This window comes from Scyliorhinus torazame, chromosome 4 (genome assembly GCF_047496885.1).
Source record: "Scyliorhinus torazame isolate Kashiwa2021f chromosome 4, sScyTor2.1, whole genome shotgun sequence".
Lineage (NCBI taxonomy): Eukaryota > Metazoa > Chordata > Chondrichthyes > Carcharhiniformes > Scyliorhinidae > Scyliorhinus > Scyliorhinus torazame.
The window spans coordinates 81,256,940-81,282,926 of NC_092710.1; the positions used below are offsets into that span (position 1 = coordinate 81,256,940).

At 48.1% G+C, this 25,987-nt stretch overlaps 1 protein-coding gene across 2 annotated transcripts in view; it reads left to right on the forward strand.

Annotated features, from left to right (window-relative positions):
• Positions 1–25,987, forward strand: part of LOC140410328 (mitochondrial import receptor subunit TOM40B-like) — a 195,767-nt gene that overhangs the window by 16,478 nt on the left and 153,302 nt on the right. For both annotated transcript variants that reach the window (XM_072498320.1, XM_072498322.1), the window contains exons 5-6: positions 20,613–20,718; positions 20,835–20,957. In XM_072498320.1, coding sequence (XP_072354421.1) covers positions 20,613–20,718; positions 20,835–20,957 — 229 coding nt within the window. The remainder of the gene's footprint in view (positions 1–20,612; positions 20,719–20,834; positions 20,958–25,987) is intronic.

The window sequence follows — 25,987 nt, forward strand, 5'->3', positions numbered from 1 at the left end:
ATACAATCGTCGCTCCACTCAATCCAAATACAATCGTCGCTCCACTCAGTCCAAATACAATCGTCACTCCACTCAGTCCAAAGACAATCGTCGCTCCACTCAATCCAAATACAATCGTCGCTCCACTCAGTCCAAATACAATCGTCGCTCCACTCAATCCAAATACAATCGTCGCTCCACTCAATCCAAATACAATCGTCGCTCCACTGAGTCCAAATACAATCGTCGCTCCACTGAGTCCAAATACAATCGTCACTCCACTCAATCCAAATACAATCGTCGCTCCCCTCAGTCCAAATACAATCGTCGCTCCGATCAGTCCAAATACAATCGTCACTCCACTCAATCCAAATACAATCGTCACGCCACTCAGTCCAAATACAATCGTCGCTCCACTCAGTCCAAATACAATCGTCACTCCACTCAATCCAAATACAATCGTCGCTCCATTCAATCCAAATACAATCGTCGCTCCACTCAGTCCAAATACAATCGTCGCTCCACTGAGTCCAAATACAATCGTCACTCCACTCAATCCAAATACAATCGTCGCTCCCCTCAGTCCAAATACAATCGTCGCTCCGATCAGTCCAAATACAATCGTCACTCCACTCAATCCAAATACAATCGTCACACTACTCAATCCAAATACAATCGTCGCTCCACTCAGTCCAAATACAATCGTCGCTCCACTGAGTCCAAATACAATCGTCACTCCACTCAATCCAAATACAATCGTCGCTCCCCTCAGTCCAAATACAATCGTCGCTCCACTCAATCCAAATACAATCGTCGCTCCACTCAGTCCAAATACAATCGTCGCTCCACTGAGTCCAAATACAATCGTCGCTCCACTCAGTCCAAATACAATCGTCGCTCCGCTCAATCCAAATACAATCGTCGCTCCACTCAATCCAAATACAATCGTCACTCCACTCAGTCCAAATACAATCGTCACTCCATTCAGTCCAAATACAATCGTCGCTCCACTCAGTCCAAATACAATCGTCACTCCACTCAGTCCAAAGACAATCGTCGCTCCACTCAGTCCAAATACAATCGTCGCTCCACTCAGTCCAAATACAATCATCGCTCCACTCAGTCCAAATACAATCGTCGCTCCACTCAATCCAAATACAATCGTCGCTCCACTCAGTCCAAATACAATCGTCACTCCACTCAGTCCAAAGACAATCGTCGCTCCACTCAGTCCAAAGACAATCGTCGCTCCACTCAGTCCAAATACAATCGTCACTCCACTCAGTCCAAAGACAATCGTCGCTCCACTCAGTCCAAATACAATTGTCGCTCCACTCAATCCAAATACAATCGTCGCTCCACTCAGTCCAAATACAATCGTCGCTCCACTCAATCCAAATACAATCGTCGCTCCACTCAGTCCAAAGACAATCGTCGCTCCACTCAGTCCAAAGACAATCGTCGCTCCACTCAGTCCAAAGACAATCGTCGCAACACTCAGTCCAAATACAATCGTCGCTCCACTCAATCCAAATACAATCGTCGCTCCACTCAGTCCAAATACAATCGTCACTCCACTCAGTCCAAAGACAATCGTCGCTCCACTCAATCCAAATACAATCGTCGCTCCACTCAGTCCAAATACAATTGTCGCTCCACTCAGTCCAAATACAATCGTCACTCCACTCAGTCCAAAGACAATCGTCGCTCCACTCAATCCAAATACAATCGTCGCTCCACTCAGTCCAAATACAATCGTCGCTCCACTCAATCCAAATACAATCGTCGCTCCACTCAATCCAAATACAATCGTCGCTCCACTGAGTCCAAATACAATCGTCGCTCCACTGAGTCCAAATACAATCGTCACTCCACTCAATCCAAATACAATCGTCGCTCCCCTCAGTCCAAATACAATCGTCGCTCCGATCAGTCCAAATACAATCGTCACTCCACTCAATCCAAATACAATCGTCACGCCACTCAGTCCAAATACAATCGTCGCTCCACTCAGTCCAAATACAATCGTCACTCCACTCAATCCAAATACAATCGTCGCTCCACTCAATCCAAATACAATCGTCGCTCCACTCAGTCCAAATACAATCGTCGCTCCACTGAGTCCAAATACAATCGTCACTCCACTCAATCCAAATACAATCGTCGCTCCCCTCAGTCCAAATACAATCGTCGCTCCGATCAGTCCAAATACAATCGTCACTCCACTCAATCCAAATACAATCGTCACACTACTCAATCCAAATACAATCGTCGCTCCACTCAGTCCAAATACAATCGTCGCTCCACTGAGTCCAAATACAATCGTCACTCCACTCAATCCAAATACAATCGTCGCTCCCCTCAGTCCAAATACAATCGTCGCTCCACTCAATCCAAATACAATCGTCGCTCCACTCAGTCCAAATACAATCGTCGCTCCACTGAGTCCAAATACAATCGTCGCTCCACTCAGTCCAAATACAATCGTCGCTCCGCTCAATCCAAATACAATCGTCGCTCCACTCAATCCAAATACAATCGTCACTCCACTCAGTCCAAATACAATCGTCACTCCATTCAGTCCAAAGACAATCGTCGCTCCACTCAGTCCAAATACAATCGTCACTCCACTCAGTCCAAAGACAATCGTCGCTCCACTCAGTCCAAATACAATCGTCGCTCCACTCAGTCCAAATACAATCATCGCTCCACTCAGTCCAAATACAATCGTCGCTCCACTCAATCCAAATACAATCGTCGCTCCACTCAGTCCAAATACAATCGTCACTCCACTCAGTCCAAAGACAATCGTCGCTCCACTCAGTCCAAATACAATCGTCACTCCACTCAGTCCAAAGACAATCGTCGCTCCACTTAGTCCAAATACAATTGTCGCTCCACTCAATCCAAATACAATCGTCGCTCCACTCAGTCCAAATACAATCGTCGCTCCACTCAATCCAAATACAATCGTCGCTCCACTCAGTCCAAATACAATCGTCACTCCACTCAGTCCAAAGACAATCGTCGCTCCACTCAGTCCAAAGACAATCGTCGCAACACTCAGTCCAAATACAATCGTCGCTCCACTCAATCCAAATACAATCGTCGCTCCACTCAGTCCAAATACAATCGTCACTCCACTCAGTCCAAAGACAATCGTCGCTCCACTCAATCCAAATACAATCGTCGCTCCACTCAGTCCAAATACAATCGTCGCTCCACTCAATTCAAATACAATCGTCGCTCCACTCAATCCAAATACAATCGTCGCTCCACTGAGTCCAAATACAATCGTCGCTCCACTGAGTCCAAATACAATCGTCACTCCACTCAATCCAAATACAATCGTCGCTCCCCTCAGTCCAAATACAATCGTCGCTCCGATCAGTCCAAATACAATCGTCACTCCACTCAATCCAAATACAATCGTCACGCCACTCAGTCCAAATACAATCGTCGCTCCACTCAGTCCAAATACAATCGTCACTCCACTCAATCCAAATACAATCGTCGCTCCACTCAATCCAAATACAATCGTCGCTCCACTCAGTCCAAATACAATCGTCGCTCCACTGAGTCCAAATACAATCGTCACTCCACTCAATCCAAATACAATCGTCGCTCCCCTCAGTCCAAATACAATCGTCGCTCCGATCAGTCCAAATACAATCGTCACTCCACTCAATCCAAATACAATCGTCACTCTACTCAATCCAAATACAATCGTCGCTCCACTCAGTCCAAATACAATCGTCGCTCCACTGAGTCCAAATACAATCGTCACTCCACTCAATCCAAATACAATCGTCGCTCCCCTCAGTCCAAATACAATCGTCGCTCCACTCAATCCAAATACAATCGTCGCTCCACTCAGTCCAAATACAATCGTCGCTCCACTGAGTCCAAATACAATCGTCACTCCACTCAATCCAAATACAATCGTCGCTCCACTCAGTCCAAATACAATCGTCGCTCCACTGAGTCCAAATATAATCGTCACTCCACTCAATCCAAATACAATCGTCGCTCCCCTCAGTCCAAATACAATCGTCGCTCCACTCAATCCAAATACAATCGTCGCTCCACTCAGTCCAAATACAATCGTCGCTCCACTGAGTCCATATACAATCGTCACTCCACTCAATCCAAATACAATCTTCGCTCCACTCAGTCCAAATACAATCGTCACTCCACTCAGTCCAAATACAATCGTCACTCCACTCAATCCAAATACAATCGTCGCTCCCCTCAGTCCAAATACAATCGTCGCTCCACTCAATCCAAATACAATCGTCGCTCCACTCAGTCCAAATACAATCGTCACTCCACTCAATCCAAATACAATCGTCGCTCCACTCAGTCCAAATACAATCGTCGCTCCACTCAGTCCAAATACAATCGTCACTCCACTCAATCCAAATACAATCGTCGCTCCCCTCAGTCCAAATACAATCGTCGCTCCGCTCAGTCCAAATACAATCGTCGCTCCACTCAGTCCAAATACAATCGTCACTCCACTCAGTCCAAATACAATCGTCGTTCCACTCAATCCAAATACAATCGTCGCTCCCCTCAGTCCAAATACAATCGTCGCTCCACTCAATCCAAATACAATCGTCGCTCCACTCAGTCCAAATACAATCGTCACTCCACTCAATCCAAATACAATCGTCGCTCCCCTCAGTCCAAATACAATCGTCGCTCCGATCAGTCCAAATACAATCGTCACTCCACTCAATCCAAATACAATCGTCACGCCACTCAGTCCAAATACAATCGTCGCTCCACTCAGTCCAAATACAATCGTCACTCCACTCAATCCAAATACAATCGTCGCTCCACTCAATCCAAATACAATCGTCGCTCCACTCAGTCCAAATACAATCGTCGCTCCACTGAGTCCAAATATAATCGTCACTCCACTCAATCCAAATACAATCGTCGCTCCCCTCAGTCCAAATACAATCGTCGCTCCGATCAGTCCAAATACAATCGTCACTCCACTCAATCCAAATACAATCGTCACTCTACTCAATCCAAATACAATCGTCGCTCCACTCAGTCCAAATACAATCGTCGCTCCACTGAGTGCAAATACAATCGTCACTCCACTCAATCCAAATACAATCGTCGCTCCCCTCAGTCCAAATACAATCGTCGCTCCACTCAATCCAAATACAATCGTCGCTCCACTCAGTCCAAATACAATCGTCGCTCCACTGAGTCCAAATACAATCGTCACTCCACTCAATCCAAATACAATCGTCGCTCCACTCAGTCCAAATACAATCGTCGCTCCACTGAGTCCAAATATAATCGTCACTCCACTCAATCCAAATACAATCGTCGCTCCCCTCAGTCCAAATACAATCGTCGCTCCACTCAATCCAAATACAATCGTCGCTCCACTCAGTCCAAATACAATCGTCGCTCCACTGAGTCCATATACAATCGTCACTCCACTCAATCCAAATACAATCTTCGCTCCACTCAGTCCAAATACAGTCGTCACTCCACTCAGTCCAAATACAATCGTCACTCCACTCAATCCAAATACAATCGTCGCTCCCCTCAGTCCAAATACAATCGTCGCTCCACTCAATCCAAATACAATCGTCGCTCCACTCAGTCCAAATACAATCGTCACTCCACTCAATCCAAATACAATCGTCGCTCCACTCAGTCCAAATACAATCGTCGCTCCACTCAGTCCAAATACAATCGTCACTCCACTCAATCCAAATACAATCGTCGCTCCCCTCAGTCCAAATACAATCGTCGCTCCGCTCAGTCCAAATACAATCGTCGCTCCACTCAGTCCAAATACAATCGTCACTCCACTCAGTCCAAATACAATCGTCGTTCCACTCAATCCAAATACAATCGTCGCTCCCCTCAGTCCAAATACAATCGTCGCTCCACTCAATCCAAATACAATCGTCGCTCCGCTCAGTCCAAATACAATCGTCGCTCCACTCAATCCAAATACAACCTTCGCTCCACTCAGTCCAAATACAATCGTCACTCCACTCAGTCCAAATACAATCGTCACTCCACTCAATCCAAATACAATCGTCGCTCCCCTCAGTCCAAATACAATCGTCGCTCCACTCAATCCAAATACAATCGTCGCTCCACTCAATCCAAATACAATCGTCGCTCCACTCAATCCAAATACAATCGTTTCTCCACTCAGTCCAAATACAATCGTCGCTCCACTCAGTCCAAATACAATCGTCACTCCACTCAATCCAAATACAATCGTCGCTCCCCTCAGTCCAAATACAATCGTCGCTCCGCTCAGTCCAAATACAATCGTCGCTCCACTCAGTCCAAATACAATCGTCACTCCACTCAGTCCAAATACAATCGTCGCTCCACTCATTCCAAATACAATCGTCGCTCCCCTCAGTCCAAATACAATCGACGCTCCACTCAATCCAAATACAATCGTCGCTCCGCTCAGTCCAAATACAATCGTCGCTCCACTCAATCCAAATACAATCGTCGCTCCCCTCAGTCCAAATACAATCGTCACTCCACTCAATCCAAATACAATCGTCACTCCACTCAGTCCAAATACAATCGGCACTCCGCTCAGTCCAAATACAATCGTCGCTCCACTCAATCCAAATACAATCGTCTCTCCCCTCAGTCCAAATACAATCGTCGCTCCACTCAATCCAAATACAATCGTCGCTCCACTCAATCCAAATACAATCGTCACTCCACTCAGTCCAAATACAATCGTCGCTCCACTCAGTCCAAAGACAATCGTCACTCCACTCAGTCCAAATACAATCGTCGCTCCACTCAATCCAAATACAATCGTCACTCCACTCAGTCCAAATACAATCGTCGCTCCACTCAGTCCAAAGACAATCGTCGCTCCACTCAGTCCAAATACAATCGTTGCTCCACTCAGTCCAAAGACAATCGTCGCTCCACTCAGTCCAAATACAATCGTCGCTCCACTCAGTCCAAATACAATCGTCGCTCCACTCAATCCAAATACAATCATCGCTCCCCTCAGTCCAAATACAATCGTCGCTCCACTCAATCCAAATATAATCGTCGCTCCACTCAGTCCAAATACATTCGTCGCTCCACTGAGTCCAAATACAATCGTCACTCCACTCAATCCAAATACAATCTTCGCTCCACTCAGTCCAAATACAATCGTCACTCCACTCAGTCCAAATACAATCGTCACTCCACTCAATCCAAATACAATCGTCGCTCCCCTCAGTCCAAATACAATCGTCGCTCCACTCAATCCAAATACAATCGTCGCTCCACTCAGTCCAAATACAATCGTCACTCCACTCAATCCAAATACAATCGTCGCTCCACTCAGTCCAAATACAATCGTCGCTCCACTCAGTCCAAATACAATCGTCACTCCACTCAATCCAAATACAATCGTCGCTCCCCTCAGTCCAAATACAATCGTCGCTCCGCTCAGTCCAAATACAATCGTCGCTCCACTCAGTCCAAATACAATCGTCACTCCACTCAGTCCAAATACAATCGTCGTTCCACTCAATCCAAATACAATCGTCGCTCCCCTCAGTCCAAATACAATCGTCGCTCCACTCAATCCAAATACAATCGTCGCTCCGCTCAGTCCAAATACAATCGTCGCTCCACTCAATCCAAATACAACCTTCGCTCCACTCAGTCCAAATACAATCGTCACTCCACTCAGTCCAAATACAATCGTCACTCCACTCAATCCAAATACAATCGTCGCTCCCCTCAGTCCAAATACAATCGTCGCTCCACTCAATTCAAATACAATCGTCGCTCCACTCAATCCAAATACAATCGTCGCTCCACTCAATCCAAATACAATCGTTTCTCCACTCAGTCCAAATACAATCGTCGCTCCACTCAGTCCAAATACAATCGTCACTCCACTCAATCCAAATACAATCGTCGCTCCACTCAGTCCAAATACAATCGTCGCTCCACTCAGTCCAAATACAATCGTCGCTCCACTCAATCCAAATACAATCGTCACTCCACTCAGTCCAAATACAATCGTCGCTCCGCTCAGTCCAAATACAATCGTCGCTCCACTCAGTCCAAATACAATCGTCACTCCACTCAGTCCAAATACAATCGTCTCTCCACTCATTCCAAATACAATCGTCGCTCCCCTCAGTCCAAATACAATCGACGCTCCACTCAATCCAAATACAATCGTCGCTCCGCTCAGTCCAAATACAATCGTCGCTCCACTCAATCCAAATACAATCGTCGCTCCCCTCAGTCCAAATACAATCGTCACTCCACTCAATCCAAATACAATCGTCACTCCACTCAGTCCAAATACAATCGGCACTCCGCTCAGTCCAAATACAATCGTCGCTCCACTCAATCCAAATACAATCGTCGCTCCCCTCAGTCCAAATACAATCGTCGCTCCACTCAATCCAAATACAATCGTCGCTCCACTCAATCCAAATACAATCGTCACTCCACTCAGTCCAAATACAATCGTCGCTCCACTCAGTCCAAAGACAATCGTCACTCCACTCAGTCCAAATACAATCGTCGCTCCACTCAATCCAAATACAATCGTCACTCCACTCAGTCCAAATACAATCGTCGCTCCACTCAGTCCAAAGACAATCGTCGCTTCACTCAGTCCAAATACAATCGTTGCTCCACTCAGTCCAAAGACAATCGTCGCTCCACTCAGTCCAAATACAATCGTCGCTCCACTCAGTCCAAATACAATCGTCGCTCCACTCAGTCCAAATACAATCGTCGCTCCACTCCGTCCAAATACAATCGTCACTCCGCTCAGTCCAAATACAATCGGCGCTCCACTCAGTCCAAATACAATCGTCGCTCCGCTCAGTCCAAATACAATCGTCGCTCCGCTTAGTCCAAATACAATCGTCGCTCCACTCAGTCCAAATACAATCGTCGCTCCCCTCAGTCCAAATACAATCGTCGCTCCACTCAATCCAAATACAATCGTCGCTCCACTCAGACCAAATACAATCGTCGATCCACTGAGTCCAAATACAATCGTCACTCCACTCAATCCAAATACAATCGTCGCTCCACTCTGTCCAAATACAATCGTCACTCCACTCAGTCCAAATACAATCGTCACTCCACTCAATCCAAATACAATCGTCGCTCCCCTCAGTCCAAATACAATCGTCGCTCCACTCAATCCAAATACAATCGTCGCTCCACTCAGTCCAAATACAATCGTCGCTCCACTGAGTCCAAATACAATCGTCACTCCACTCAATCCAAATACAATCGTCGCTCCACTCAGTCCAAATACAATCGTCGCTCCGCTCAGTCCAAATACAATCGTCGCTCCGCTCAATCCCAATACAATCCTCGCTCCACTCAATCCAAATACAATCGTCGCTCCCCTCAGTCCAAATACAATCGTCGCTCCACTCAATCCAAATACAATCGTCGCTCCACTCAGTCCAAATACAATCGTCACTCCACTCAATCCAAATACAATCGTCGCTCCACTCAGTCCAAATACAATCGTCGCTCCACTGAGTCCAAATATAATCGTCACTCCACTCAATCCAAATACAATCATCGCTCCCCTCAGTCCAAATACAATCGTCGCTCCACTCAATCCAAATACAATCGTCGCTCCACTCAGTCCAAATACAATCGTCGCTCCACTGAGTCCAAATACAATCGTCACTCCACTCAATCCAAATACAATCTTCGCTCCACTCAGTCCAAATACAATCGTCACTCCACTCAGTCCAAATACAATCGTCACTCCACTCAATCCAAATACAATCGTCGCTCCCCTCAGTCCAAATACAATCGTCGCTCCACTCAATCCAAATACAATCGTCGCTCCACTCAGTCCAAATACAATCGTCACTCCACTCAATCCAAATACAATCGTCGCTCCACTCAGTCCAAATACAATCGTCGCTCCACTCAGTCCAAATACAATCGTCACTCCACTCAATCCAAATACAATCGTCGCTCCCCTCAGTCCAAATACAATCGTCGCTCCGCTCAGTCCAAATACAATCGTCGCTCCACTCAGTCCAAATACAATCGTCACTCCACTCAGTCCAAATACAATCGTCGCTCCACTCAATCCAAATACAATCGTCGCTCCCCTCAGTCCAAATACAATCGTCGCTCCACTCAATCCAAATACAATCGTCGCTCCGCTCAGTCCAAATACAATCGTCGCTCCACTCAATCCAAATACAATCTTCGCTCCACTCAGTCCAAATACAATCGTCACTCCACTCAGTCCAAATACAATCGTCACTCCACTCAATCCAAATACAATCGTCGCTCCCCTCAGTCCAAATACAATCGTCGCTCCACTCAATCCAAATACAATCGTCGCTCCACTCAATCCAAATACAATCGTCGCTCCACTCAATCCAAATACAATCGTCGCTCCACTCAGTCCCAATACAATCGTCGCTCCACTCAGTCCAAATACAATCGTCACTCCACTCAATCCAAATACAATCGTCGCTCCCCTCAGTCCAAATACAATCGTCGCTCCGCTCAGTCCAAATACAATCGTCGCTCCACTCAGTCCAAATACAATCGTCACTCCACTCAGTCCAAATACAATCGTCGCTCCACTCATTCCAAATACAATCGTCGCTCCCCTCAGTCCAAATACAATCGACGCTCCACTCAATCCAAATACAATCGTCGCTCCGCTCAGTCCAAATACAATCGTCGCTCCACTCAATCCAAATACAATCGTCACTCCACTCAGTCCAAATACAATCGTCGCTCCACTCAGTCCAAAGACAATCGTCACTCCACTCAGTCCAAATACAATCGTCGCTCCACTCAATCCAAATACAATCGTCACTCCACTCAGTCCAAATACAATCGTCGCTCCACTCAGTCCAAAGACAATCGTCGCTCCACTCAGTCCAAATACAATCGTCGCTCCACTCAGTCCAAAGACAATCGTCGCTCCACTCAGTCCAAATACAATCGTCGCTCCACTCAGTCCAAATACAATCGTCGCTCCACTCAGTCCAAATACAATCGTCGCTCCACTCCGTCCAAATACAATCGTCACTCCGCTCAGTCCAAATACAATCGTCGCTCCACTCATTCCAAATACAATCGTCGCTCAGCTCAGTCCAAATACAATCGTCGCTCCCCTCAGTCCAAATACAATCGTCGCTCCGCTCAGTCCAAATACAATCGTCGCTCCACTCAGTCCAAATACAATCGTCACTCCACTCAGTCCAAATACAATCGTCGCTCCACTCAATCCAAATACAATCGTCGCTCCCCTCAGTCCAAATACAATCGTCGCTCCACTCAATCCAAATACAATCGTCGCTCCGCTCAGTCCAAATACAATCGTCGCTCCACTCAATCCAAATACAATCTTCGCTCCACTCAGTCCAAATACAATCGTCACTCCACTCAGTCCAAATACAATCGTCACTCCACTCAATCCAAATACAATCGTCGCTCCCCTCAGTCCAAATACAATCGTCGCTCCACTCAATCCAAATACAATCGTCGCTCCACTCAATCCAAATACAATCGTCGCTCCACTCAATCCAAATACAATCGTCGCTCCACTCAGTCCCAATACAATCGTCGCTCCACTCAGTCCAAATACAATCGTCACTCCACTCAATCCAAATACAATCGTCGCTCCCCTCAGTCCAAATACAATCGTCGCTCCGCTCAGTCCAAATACAATCGTCGCTCCACTCAGTCCAAATACAATCGTCACTCCACTCAGTCCAAATACAATCGTCGCTCCACTCATTCCAAATACAATCGTCGCTCCCCTCAGTCCAAATACAATCGACGCTCCACTCAATCCAAATACAATCGTCGCTCCGCTCAGTCCAAATACAATCGTCGCTCCACTCAATCCAAATACAATCGTCACTCCACTCAGTCCAAATACAATCGTCGCTCCACTCAGTCCAAAGACAATCGTCACTCCACTCAGTCCAAATACAATCGTCGCTCCACTCAATCCAAATACAATCGTCACTCCACTCAGTCCAAATACAATCGTCGCTCCACTCAGTCCAAAGACAATCGTCGCTCCACTCAGTCCAAATACAATCGTCGCTCCACTCAGTCCAAAGACAATCGTCGCTCCACTCAGTCCAAATACAATCGTCGCTCCACTCAGTCCAAATACAATCGTCGCTCCACTCAGTCCAAATACAATCGTCGCTCCACTCCGTCCAAATACAATCGTCACTCCGCTCAGTCCAAATACAATCGTCGCTCCACTCATTCCAAATACAATCGTCGCTCAGCTCAGTCCAAATACAATCGTCGCTCCGCTTAGTCCAAATACAATCGTCGCTCCACTCAGTCCAAATACAATCGTCGCTCCGCTCAGTCCAAATACAGTCGTCGCTCCACTCAATCCAAATACAATCGTCGCTCCACTCAGTCCAAATACAATCGTCGATCCACTCAGTCCAAATACAATCGTCACTCCACTCAATCCAAATACAATCGTCGCTCCACTCTGTCCAAATACAATCGTCACTCCACTCAGTCCAAATACAATCGTCACTCCACTCAATCCAAATACAATCGTCGCTCCCCTCAGTCCAAATACAATCGTCGCTCCACTCATTCCAAATACAATCGTCGCTCCACTCAGTCCAAATACAATCGTCACTCCACTCAATCCAAATACAATCGTCGCTCCACTCAATCCAAATACAATCGTCGCTCCACTCAGTCCAAATACAATCATCGCTCCACTCAGTCCAAATACAATCGTCACTCCACTCAATCCAAATACAATCGTCGCTCCCCTCAGTCCAAATACAATCGTCGCTCCGCTCAGTCCAAATACAATCGTCGCTCCACTCAGTCCAAATACAATCGTCACTCCACTCAGTCCAAATACAATCGTCGCTCCACTCAATCCAAATACAATCGTCGCTCCCCTCAGTCCAAATACAATCGTCGCTCCACTCAATCCAAATACAATCGTCGCTCCGCTCAGTCCAAATACAATCGTCGCTCCATTCAGTCCAAATACAATCGTCGCTCCACTCAATCCAAATGCAATCGTCACTCCACTCAGTCCAAATACAATCGTCGCTCCGCTCAATCCAAATACAATCGTCGCGCCACTCAATCCAAATACAATCGTCGCTCCCCTCAGTCCAAATACAATCGTCGCTCCACTCAATCCAAATATAATCGTCGCTCCACTCAATCCAAATACAATCGTCGCTCCGCTCAGTCCAAAGACAATCGTCACTCCACTCAGTCCAAATACAATCGTCGCTCCACTCAATCCAAATACAATCGTCACTCCACTCAGTCCAAATACAATCGTCGCTCCACTCAGTCCAAAGACAATCGTCGCTCCACTCAGTCCAAATACAATCGTTGCTCCACTCAGTCCAAAGACAATCGTCGCTCCACTCAGTCCAAATACAATCGTCGCTCCACTCAGTCCAAATACAATCGTCGCTCCACTCAGTCCAAATACAATCGTCGCTCCACTCCGTCCAAATACAATCGTCACTCCGCTCAGTCCAAATACAATCGTCGCTCCACTCAGTCCAAATACAATCGTCGCTCCGCTCAGTCCAAATACAATCGTCGCTCCGCTCAGTCCAAATACAATCGTCGCTCCACTCAGTCCAAATACAATCGCCGCTCTACTCAATCCAAATACAATCGTCGCTCCACTCAGTCCAAATACAATCGTCACTCCACTCAATCCAAATACAATCGTCTCTCCACTCAGTCCAAATACAATCGTCACTCCACTCAGTCCAAATACAATCGTCGCTCCACTCAATCCAAATACAATCGTCGCTCCACTCAATCCAAATACAATCGTCACTCCACTCAGTCCAAATACAATCGTCGCTCCACTCAATCCAAATACAATCGTCGCTCCACTCAATCCAAATACAATCGTCACTCCACTCAGTCCAAATACAATCGTCGCTCCACTCAATCCCAATACAATCGTCGCTCCACTCAATCCAAATACAATCGGCGCTCCACTCAGTCCAAAGACAATCGTCGCTCCGCTCAGTCCACATACAATCGTCGCTCCACTCTGTTCAAATACAATCGTCGCTCCACTCAATCCAAATACAATCGTCGCTCCACTCAATCCAAATACAATCGTCACTACACTCAGTCCAAATACAATCGTCGCTCCGCTCAGTCCAAATACAATCGTCGCTCCTCTCAATCCAAATACAATCGTCGCTCCACTCATTCCAAATACAATCGTCGCTCTACTCAATCCAAATACAATCGTCGCTCCGCTCAGTCCAAATACAATCGTCGCTCCACTCAATCCAAATACAATCGTCGCTCCACTCAATCCAAATACAATCGTCGCTCTACTCAATCCAAATACAATCGTCGCTCCGCTCAGTCCAAATACAATCGTCGCTCCACTCAATCCAAATACAATCGTCGCTCCACTCAATCCAAATAGAATCGTCGCTCCACTCAATCCAAATACAATCGTCGCTCCACTCAGTGCAGATACAATCGTCGCTCCACACAATCCAAATACAATCGTCGCTCCACTCAGTCCAAATCCAATCGTCACTCCACTCAATCCAAATACAATCGTCGCTCCACTCAATCCAAATACAATCGTCGCTCCACTCAGTCCAAATACAATCGTCGCTCCACTCAATCCAAATACAATCGTCGCTCCGCTCAGTCCAAATACAATCGTCGCTCCGCTCAGTCCAAATACAATCGTCGCTCCACTCAGTCCAAATACAATCGTCGCTCCACTCAGTCCAAATACAATCGTCACTCCGCTCAGTCCAAATACAATCGTCGCTCCACTCAATTGAAAGAGAAATGTACCTTTGCTCAATGAAAATCTAAACATTCAGTCAGTTTAGGATCAATCGGCACATCGTGCTGCTTCTGGCTCTTTGATTGATCTCCTCCATGCTCTCTCCCATCACCCTTTAAATATTCTCTCTTCATTTGTTCCTCCAATTCCATTTAAAAAAAATATTTTTATTGAAGGCATTTTCATATAAACACAAGAACATAAGAACTAGGAGCAGGAGTAGGCCATCTGGCCCCTCGAGCCTGCTCCACCATTCAATGAGATCATGGCTGATCTTTTGTGGACTCAGCTCCACTTTCCGGCCCGAACACCATAACCCTTAATCCCTTTATTCTTCAAAAAACTATCTATCTTTATCTTAAAAACATTGAATGAAGGAGCCTCTACTGCTTCACTGGGCAAGGAATTCCATAGATTCACAACCCTTTGGGTGAAGAAGTTCCTCCTAAACTCAGTCCTAAATCTACTTCCCCTTATTTTGAGGCTATGACCCTAGTTCTGCTTTCACCCGCCAGTGGAAACAACCTGCCCGCATCTATCCTATCTATTCCCTTCATAATCGTATATGTTTCTATAAGATCCCCTCTCATCCTTCTAAATTCCAACCACTGCAGTCCCAGTCTACTCAACCTCTCCTCGTAATCCAACCCCTTGAGCTCTGGGATTAACCTAGTGAATCTCCTCTGCACACCCTCCAGTGCCAGTACGTCCTTTCTCAAGTAAGGAGACCAAAACTGAACACAATACTCCAGGTGTGGCCTCACTAACACCTTATACAATTGCAGCATAACCTCCCTAGTCTTAAACTCCATCCCTCTAGCAATGAAGGACAAAATTCCATTTGCCTTCTTAATCACCTGTTGCACCTGTAAACCAACTTTTTGTGACTCATGCACTAGCACACCCAGGTCTCTCTGCACAGCAGCATGTTTTAATATTTTATCATTTAAATAATAATCCCTTTTGCTGTTATTCCTACCAAAATGGATAACCACACATTTGTCAACATTGTATTCCATCTGCCAGATCCTAGCCCATTCACTTAGCCTATCCAAATCCCTCTGCAGACTTCCAGTATCCTCTGCACTTTTTGCTTTACCACTTATCTTAGTGTCGTCTGCAAACTTGGACACATTACCCTTGGTCCCCAACTCCAAATCATCTATGTAAATTGTGAACAGTTGTGGGCCCAACACTGATCCCTGAGGAACACCACTAGCTACTGATTGCCAATCAGAGAAACACCCATTAATCCCCACTCTTTGCTTTCTATTAATTATCCAATCCTCTATCCATGCTACTACTTTCCCCTCAATGCCATGCATCTTTATCTCATGCAGCAACCTTTTGTGTGGCACCTTGTCAAAGGCTTTCTGGAAATCCAGATATACCACATCCATTGGCTCCCCGTTATCTACCGCATTGTTAATGTCCTCATAAAATTCCACTAAATTAGTTAGGCACGACCTGCCCTTTATGAACCCATGCTGCGTCTGTCCAATGGGACAATTTCCATCCAGATGCCTCGCTATTTCTTCCTTCAGTCACTGGCATGTTATTTGTGTCTTCCACTGGAAGACCGTCCCAAAAAACCTGTTCAGTTCCTCAGCCATTTCCTCATCTCCCATTATTAAATCTCCCTTCTCATCCTCTAAAGGACCAGTATTTACCTTAGCCACTCTTTTTTGTTTTATATATTTGTAGAAACTTTTAACTATCTTTTTATATTCTGAGCAAGTTTACTCTCATAATCTATCTTACTCTTCTTTATAGCTTTTTTAGTAGCTTTCTGTTGCCCCCTAAAGATTTCCCAGCCCTCTAGTCTCCCACTGATCTTTGCTACTTTGTATGTTTTTTCCTTCAATGTGATACTCTCCCTTATTTCCTTAGATATTCACGGTCGATTTTCCCTCTTTTTACCATCCTTCCTTTTTTTTGGTATAAACCTTTGCTGAGCACTGTGAAAAATCACTTGGAAGGTTCTCCACTGGTCCTCAACTGTTTCACCATAAAGTCTTTGCTCCAAGTCTACCTTATCTAGTTCTTCTCTCATCCCATTGTAATCTCCTTTGTTTAAGCACAAAACACTAGTGCTTGATTTTACCTTCTCACCCTCCATCTGTATTTTAAATTCCACCATATTGTGATCGCTCCTTCCGAGAGGATCCCTAACTGTGAGATCCTGAATCAATCCTGTCTCATTACACAGGACCAGATCTAGGACCGCTTGTTCCCTCGTAGGTTCCATTACATACTGTTCTAGGAAACTATCGCGGATACATTCTATAAACTCCTCCTCAAGGCTGCCTTGACCAACCTGGTTAAACCAATCGACATGTAGATTAAAATCCCCCATGATAACTGCTGTACCATTTCTACATGCTTCAGTTATTTCTTTGTTTATTGCCTGCCCCACCATAATGTTACTATTTGGTGGCCTATAGATTACTCCTATCAGTGAATTTTTCGCCTTACTATTCCTGATTTCCACCCAAATGGATTCAACCTTATCCGCCATAGCACCGATGTCATCCCTTACTGTTGCCCGGATGTCATCCTTAAATAACAGAGCGACACCACCTCCCTTACCATCCACTCTGTCCTTCAAACAGAATCTACAAGCAGAATCAGACGAACAACCAAACAACTCAATGAACAACCAACACCCACTCCCCCCATGCTCCCCTGACACCAACCCCTCCTCAGATCCCACCTTCCCCATTTTCACCCTTTACCCCACCCCACCCTCCCTTACTGACCTCTCAAACCTCCTTAAAGAAATCAATACACAGCTTCCACCTCCAGGTGAACCCATCCACCCACCCCCTCACAGTGAACTTCTCCAGCCTCAGGAATTCTGCCAGGTCGCTCACCCAAACCCCCCCCCCCTTTCGGGAGCTCCGGGTCCCTCCACCCGAGCAGAATCTGTCTCCGGGCGATCAGAGAGGCAAATGCCAAGACATCGGCCTCTCTCACCCCCTGGACCCCCGGGTATTCCAACACCCCGAACATCGCCCAATCTCTCCCAATCCATCAACTCCTTGGAGATATCCGACACCTTCCCCTCCCCTATCTCGTCTCTCGACAGCACCTTGTCCTGCAACCCCAGGGGCAGCAGCCCAGGAGAGGACAGAACCTCGCTCCTTCCAAAGTCTCGGATCCGCAGGCACCTAACACCATTCCCCCTGGGCAACTCACACTTCTCCTGCACGTCAGCCAACTTTGCAAATTTGCCCCCATAAAGATCACCAAATGGCTCAATCCCTGCCTGCCGCCATCCCAGAAACCTCACGTCCAGACCCGCAGACGCAGAATGGTGCCCACAGCGAGGCCCAGCCCCAGATGTTGCCACTACTGTCCCCACACCCTTAGGGCCGACACAAGCACTGGGCTCACGGAGTACCTGGACAGTGAGAACAGTAGAGGTGCCAACAACAAAGCCCTTAAGCATGTTCCCCCACACAATGGCGCCTCCATCCGTCCCCACGTTAACCCCTCCCCCATGGCCCACCTCCTAACCATAGCGATATTCACTGCCCAGCAGTAATTCATCAATATATTCGGCAACACCAGTCCCCCTGTTGCCCCAATCCTGAAAAGTCCCCTCCCTCCCACCCACAAACAATAAAACAACTCCCTCCCCCACGCCTTCGGCCTGGTAACCCCCCCCCACCTCACTCCCGCTAACGAGCCCGCCCAGCTCGTATGGTGCACCCGCCCCAGGCCTCCAACCATCCTTCCTCCCTCCAGTTCCTCTCCCGCACCAACCAAACCATTTATCCCTCAAGAGTAACAAAAGGCACACTCACCATCGTTGCTCCCCCGTCAAAACCTGCCCCAGAAAACCCACCACCAAACACTCAAAACCCCTCCAAAGTTCAATGTCCTCACACTTCCTCCCAGTTCATTGTCCCTCACAAACTCCATCGCCTCCTCTGGCGTGTCAAAATACTACTCTCGCTTCTGAAACATCACTCACGGGCGGGCCGGGTACAGTATCCCCAAACTTCACCCCCTTTTTGAAGAGGGCAGCCGTAATCCGGTTAAACCAGGCCCCCCTCTTCACCAGCTCTGCTCCCAGGTCCTGGTGCACCCGCAGCTCATTCCCTTCCCAGGTACATTTCCTGGTCTGCCTCACCCATCGAAGAATCTTCTCTTTCTCCAGAATGCGGTGCAACCGCACCACCATCGCCCTCGACGGCTCGGCCGCCTGCGGCCTCCTCCTCAGCATCCTGTGCGCTCGGTCCACCCCCAGGGGACGATCAAAGGCCCCCTCCCCCATCAGCTTCTTCAACATCTTTGCCACATACACCTCGGCCTCCACACCTTCAATCCCTTCAGGCATCCCGACAATCCTTACATATTGCCTTCTGGAGCGATTCTCCACTGTCTCCCTCAGCCTCTTCTGGCTCTCCCACATCACTCCCAACTCTGCCGAGGCCACGTGCTCCTCGTGCTCCCCCACCGCCGACTCCACTTTCTCAATCGCCAGGCCCTGGGACTCCAACCTCTGCTCAACCCGCTCAATCCCAGATCTCAGCGGCTCCACCACCTTGGCCAGGGCCTGGCTTCCAGGGCCTCTTTCCTCGGCTGGAAATTGTTATTCAAGAACTCCGCCAGCTGCTCCGTTGACCACTAGGTGGGCAGCGTGGCCCCCCCCCCCCCCCCCCCTTGCCCTCGGTCTTCTTTACCTGTGGCACACCACGAAACCTCTCCTGCACCAACTGCTCGTTCTTTCCCGTGGCGCTCCTCACCTGCTGATCCATGCACCAACCACACCAGAGGACTAAAGCCTTCCCCAGGCACTCCTGCACGTTTGCCCTCAAATACTATGCCCTTCGGGCGGGAAAACCCCCCCCCAAAATCTGCCTTGAGTGGGAGCCACCAAATGTGTGACCTCTCACTCCATGGCCGCCACCGGAAGTCCTCCAATCCCCTGTTGAATGTGATGACAACTGGTGTTCGCAACAACTGGCAGTGTAAAATGGTTTCCCCACATACTGCCCCTATTGCTTTTGGCAGTCACCTTGAACCTGTGCCCCTCTGGGGCTTGATCCGTGCACCAAGGGGAGCAATTTCTCCCCCTGTCCAAACCACTCATCTTTTTGCAACACCTGTCAAATCTATTCTTCCCCTTCTCATTTTCTGAAGAACGATACCAGTCCCTGACATCCCCGACTGAAAAACCTGGCTCACACTTCACATTGAGTTCCTTCGCTGTCGACTGTCAAACCATTGCCTCTCTCTTCCTCCCCACACTCTTCTCATCATTAGACAAACACATCAGCCCAGAAGTCCCACCTTGGCACCATTGGCTCCCGAGCAACTCCACATTGCCCAAGGTACACACGAGCCTTGCTTTCAGGATGTCAGGGGTTAGAATGCCACCCCATCCTCGTCACTGCCCCGCGCAAGGGGTCTGTATGTACCCCAGTGAGAGAAAGCACCTTCAAGGGAGGGGGCTACACGAGGTGAGGAAGCTATAGGAGAGGGCAGTGATTGTGGGAGGGAGTGGGGGGGGGGGAAAGTGCTGTGGACGGGGAAGGGTGAGGGGGCTGTGGGACGAGTTTGTATCTATGGGAGGGGATTTTGGGAGGGGTTAGGTGCTGTCGGAGGGTGAGAGTGCTGTGGGGGAGGGGACTATGGAAGGGGGAGGGGCTATGGGTGGGAATGGGGGATCAGAGGGACACGAGACCAGCGAGGACGAGAGGGGGATTGGAGGGGTCGGGGAAGGGGGTCAGGGGTATTGGGGCTGGAATAATTGTCCCAATCTCCCCTTACCCAGACACAGCAGGAAAAGTTTCAGACCTGGCAGTTTGATTCGGAGTATCGGGGCGACTCCTTCACCACAACCTTTACCCTCGGCAACCCGGACATCATCAACGAATCAGGTAAGGTTGCACGTTCATGCAGAGTTAACAGCTTTGCGGGTTGGCATGGGAGGGGAGGTGTACCTCCAAGTCGCTGAGCCCGACGCTTGAGTGTGTTATTCTCTCTCTCACTCCAGTGATTGTGGTCGGCCATTTTCTACAGAGCATCACCCAGAACCTGGTCCTTGGGGGAGAGATGGTGTATCATCGCAGGCCAAACGAGGAGGGAGCAATCTTAACATTGGCTGGGAAGTACACAAGTGAGTGTTACAGTGAGGGGTGTGGGGTATATCAGAGTGTTACAGTGAGCGGTGTGGGGTATATCAGAGAGTGTTACAGTGAGGGGTGTGGGGTATATCAGAGTGTTACAGTGAGGGGTGTGGTGTATATCAGAGTGATATAGTGAGGGGTGTGGGGTACATCAGAGTGTTACAGTGAGGGGTGTGGTGTATATCAGAGTGATACAGTGAGGGGTGTGGGGTACATCAGAGTGTTACAGTGAGGGGTGTGGGGTATATCAGAGTGTAACAGTGAGGGGTGTGCGGTATATCAGAGTGTTACAGTGAGGGGTGTGGTGTATATCAGAGTGATACAGTGAGGGGTGTGGGGTACATCAGAGTGTTACAGTGAGGGGTGTGGGGTATATCAGAGTGTAACAGTGAGGGGTGTGGGGTATATCAGGGTGTTACAGTGAGGGGTGTGGGGTATATCAGGGTGTTACAGTGAGGGGTGTGGGGTATATCAGGGTGTTACAGTAAGGGATGTGGGGTATCTCAGCGTGTTACAGTGAGGGGTGGGGGGTATATCAGAGTGTTACAGTGAAGGGTGTGGGGTACATCAGAGTGTTACAGTGAGGGGTGTGGGGTATATCAGAGTGTAACAGTGAGGGGTGTGGGGTATATCAGAGTGTTACAGTGAGGGGTGTGGGGTATATCAGAGTGTAACAGTGAGGGGTGTGGGTTATATCAGAGTGTTACAGTGAGGGGTGTGGGGTATATCAGAGTGTAACAGTGAGGGGTGTGGGGTATATCAGAGTGTTACAGTGAGGGGTGTGGGGTGTATCAGAGTGTTACAGTGAGGGGTGTGGGGTACATCAGAGTGTTACAGTGAGGGGTGTGGGGTATATCAGAGTGTAACAGTGAGGGGTGTGGGGTATATCAGAGTGTTACAGTGAGGGGTGTGGGGTATATCAGAGTGTTACAGTGAGGGGTGTGGGATATATCAGAGTGTTACAGTGAGGGGTGTGGGGTATATCAGAGTGTAACTGTGAGGGGTGTGTGGTATATCAGAGTGTTACAGTGAGGGGTGTTGGGTATATCAGAGTGTAACAGTGAGGGGTGTGGGGTATATCAGAGTGTTACAGTGAGGGGTGTGGGGTATATGAGAGTGTTACAGTGAGGGGTGTGGGGTATATCAGAGTGTTACAGTGAGGGGTGTGGGGTATATCAGAGTGTAACAGTGAGGGGTGTGGGGTATATCAGTCTGTTACAGTGAGGGGTGTGGGATATATCAGAGTGTGACAGTGAGGGATGTGGGATATATCAGAGAGTAACAGTGAGGGGTGTGGGGTATATCAGAGTGTTACAATGAGGGGTGTGAGGTACATCAGGGTGTTACAGTGAGGGCTGTGGGGTATATCAGAGTGTTACATTGAGGGGTGTGGGGTATATCAGAGTGTTACAGTGAGGGATGTGGGATATATCAGAGTGTTACAGTGAGGGGTGTGGGGTATATCAGAGTGTTACAGTGAGGTGTGTGAGGTATATCAGGGTGTTACAGTGAGGGGTGTGGGGTATATCAGAGTGTTACAGTGAGGGGTGTGGGGTATATCAGAGTGTTACAGTGAGGGGTGTGGGGTATATCAGAGTGTTACAGTGAGGGGTGTGGGGTATATCAGGGTGTTACAGTGAGGGGTCTGGGGTATATCAGAGTGTTACAGTGAGGGGTGTGGGGTATATCAGAGTGTTACAGTGAGGGGTGTGGGGTATATCAGGGTGTTACAGTGAAGAGTGTGGGGTATATCAGAGTGTTACAGTGAGGGGTGTGGGGTATATCAAAGTGTTACAGTGAGGGGTGTGGGTTATAGCAGTGTGTTACAGTGAGGGGTGTGGGGTATATCAGAGTGTTACAGTGAGGGGTGTGGGGTATATCAAAGTGTTACAGTGAGGGGTGTGGGTTATAGCAGTGTGTTACAGTGAGGGGTGTGGGGTATATCAGAGTGTAACAGTGAGGGGTGTGGGGTATATCAGGGTGTTACAGTGAGGGGTGTGGGGTATATCAGGGTGTTACAGTGAGGGATGTGGGGTATCTCAGCGTGTTACAGTGAGGGGTGGGGGGTATATCAGAGTGTTACAGTGAGGGGTGTGGGGTGTATCAGAGTGTAACAGTGAGGGGTGTGGGGTATATCAGAGTGTTACAGTGAGGGGTGTGGGGTGTATCAGAGTGTTACAGTGAGGGGTGTGGGGTACATCAGAGTGTTACAGTGAGGGGTGTGGGGTATATCAGGGTGTTACAGTGAGGGGTGTGGGGTATATCAGGGTGTTACAGTGAGGGGTGTGGGGTATATCAGGGTGTTACAGTGAGGGGTGTGGGGTATATCAGGGTGTTACAGTAAGGGATGTGGGGTATCTCAGCGTGTTACAGTGAGGGGAGGGAGGGTATATCAGAGTGTTACAGTGAAGGGTGTGGGGTACATCAGAGTGTAACAGTGAGGGGTGTGGGGTATATCAGAGTGTTACAGTGAGGGGTGTGGGGTATATCAGAGTGTAACAGTGAGGGGTGTGGGGTATATCAGAGTGTTACAGTGAGGGGTGTGGGGTATATCAGAGTGTAACAGTGAGGGGTGTGGGTTATATCAGAGTGTTACAGTGAGGGGTGTTGGGTATATCAGAGTGTAACAGTGAGGGGTGTGGGGTATATCAGAGTGTTACAGTGAGGGGTGTGGGGTATATGAGAGTGTTACAGTGAGGGGTGTGGGGTATATCAGAGTGTTACAGTGAGGGGTGTGGGGTATATCAGAGTGTAACAGTGAGGGGTGTGGGGTATATCAGTCTGTTACAGTGAGGGGTGTGGGATATATCAGAGTGTTACAGTGAGGGGTGTGGGATATATCAGAGAGTAACAGTGAGGGGTGTGGGGTATATCAGAGTGTTACAATGAGGGGTGTGAGGTACATCAGGGTGTTACAGTGAGGGCTGTGGGGTATATCAGAGTGTTACATTGAGGGGTGTGGGGTATATCAGAGTGTTACAGTGAGGGATGTGGGATATATCAGAGTGTTACAGTGAGGGGTGTGGGATATATCAGAGAGTTACAGTGAGGGGTGTGGGGTATATCAGAGTGTTACAGTGAGGTGTGTGAGGTATATCAGGGTGTTACAGTGAGGGGTGTGGGGTATATCAGAGTGTTACAGTGAGGGGTGTGGGGTATATCAGAGTGTTACAGTGAGGGGTGTGGGGTATATCAGAGTGTTACAGTGAGGGGCGTGGGGTATATCAGGGTGTTACAGTGAGGGGTGTGGGGTATATCAGAGTGTTACAGTGAGGGGTGTGGGGTATATCAGAGTGTTACAGTGAGGGGTGTGGGGTATATCAGGGTGTTACAGTGAAGAGTGTGGGGTATATCAGAGTGTTACAGTGAGGGGTGTGGGGTATATCAGAGTGTTACAGTGAGGGGTGTGGGGTATATCAAAGTGTTACAGTGAGGGGTGTGGGGTATAGCAGTGTGTTACAGTGAGGGGTGTGGGGTACATCAGAGTGTTACAGTGAGGGGTGTGGGGTATATCAGAGTGTAACAGTGAGGGGTGTGGGCTATATCTTGGGTGTTACAGTGAGGGGTGTGGGGTATATCAGGGTTTTACAGTGAGGGGTGTGGGGTATATCAGCGTGTTACAGTGAGGGGTGTGGTGTATATCAGAGTGTTACAGTGAGGGGTGTGGGATATATCAGGGTGTTACAGTGAGGGGTGTGGGGTATATCAGGGTGTTACAGTGAGGGATGTGGGGTATCTCAGCGTGTTACAGTGAGGGGTGGGGGGTATATCAGAGTGTTACAGTGAAGGGTGTGGGGTACATCAGAGTGTTACAGTGAGGGGTGTGGGGTATATCAGAGTGTAACAGTGAGGGGTGTGGGGTATATCAGAGTGTTACAGTGAGGGGTGTGGGGTATATCAGAGTGTTGCAGTGAATGGTGTGGGGTATATCAGAGTGTTGCAGTGAATGGTGTGGGGTATATCAGAGTGTTACAGTGAGGGGTGTGGGGTATATCAGGGTGTTACAGTGATGGGTGTACAGTATATCAGTGTTACAGTGAGGTGTGGGGCATTTCAGAGTGTTACGGTGAAGCATGTGGGGTATATCGCAGTGTTACAGTGAGGCGTGTGGGGTATATCAGAGTGTTACAGTGACGGGTGTGGGGTATGTCAGAGTGTAACAGTGAGGGGTGTGGGGTATATCAGAGTGTTACAGTGAGGGGTGTGGGGTAGATCAAAGTGTTACAGTGAGGCGTGTGGCGTATATCAGAGTGTTACAGTGACGGGCGTGGGGTATATCAGAGTGTTACGGTGAGGCGTGTGGGGTATATCAGAGTGTTACAGTGAGGGGTGTGGGGTATATCAGAGTGTTACAGTGAGGGGTGTGGGGTATATCAAAGTGTTACAGTGAGGGGTGCGGGTTATAGCAGTGTGTTACAGTGAGGGGTGTGGGGTACATCAGAGTGTTACAGTGAGGGGTGTGGGGTATATCAGAGTGTAACAGTGAGGGGTGTGGGGTATATCAGGGTGTTACAGTGAGGGGTGTGGGGTATATCAGGGTGTTACAGTGAGGGGTGTGGGGTATATCAGGGTGTTACAGTGAGGGATGTGGGGTATCTCAGCGTGTTACAGTGAGGGGTGGGGGGTATATCAGAGTGTTACAGTGAAGGGTGTGGGGTACATCAGAGTGTTACAGTGAGGGGTGTGGGGTATATCAGAGTGTAACAGTGAAGGGTGTGGGGTGTATCAGAGTGTTACAGTGAGGGGTGTGTGGTATATCAGAGTATAACAGTGAGGGGTGTGGGATATATCAGAGTGTAACAGTGAGGGGTGTGGGTTATATCAGAGTGTTACAGTGAGGGGTGTGGGGTATATCAGAGTGTAACAGTGAGGGGTGTGGGGTATATCAGAGTGTAACAGTGAGGGGTGTGGGGTATATCAGAGTGTTACAGTGAGGGGTGTGGGGTATATCAGAGTGTTACAGTGAGGGGTGTGGGATATATCAGAGTGTAACAGTGAGGGGTGTGGGTTATATCAGAGT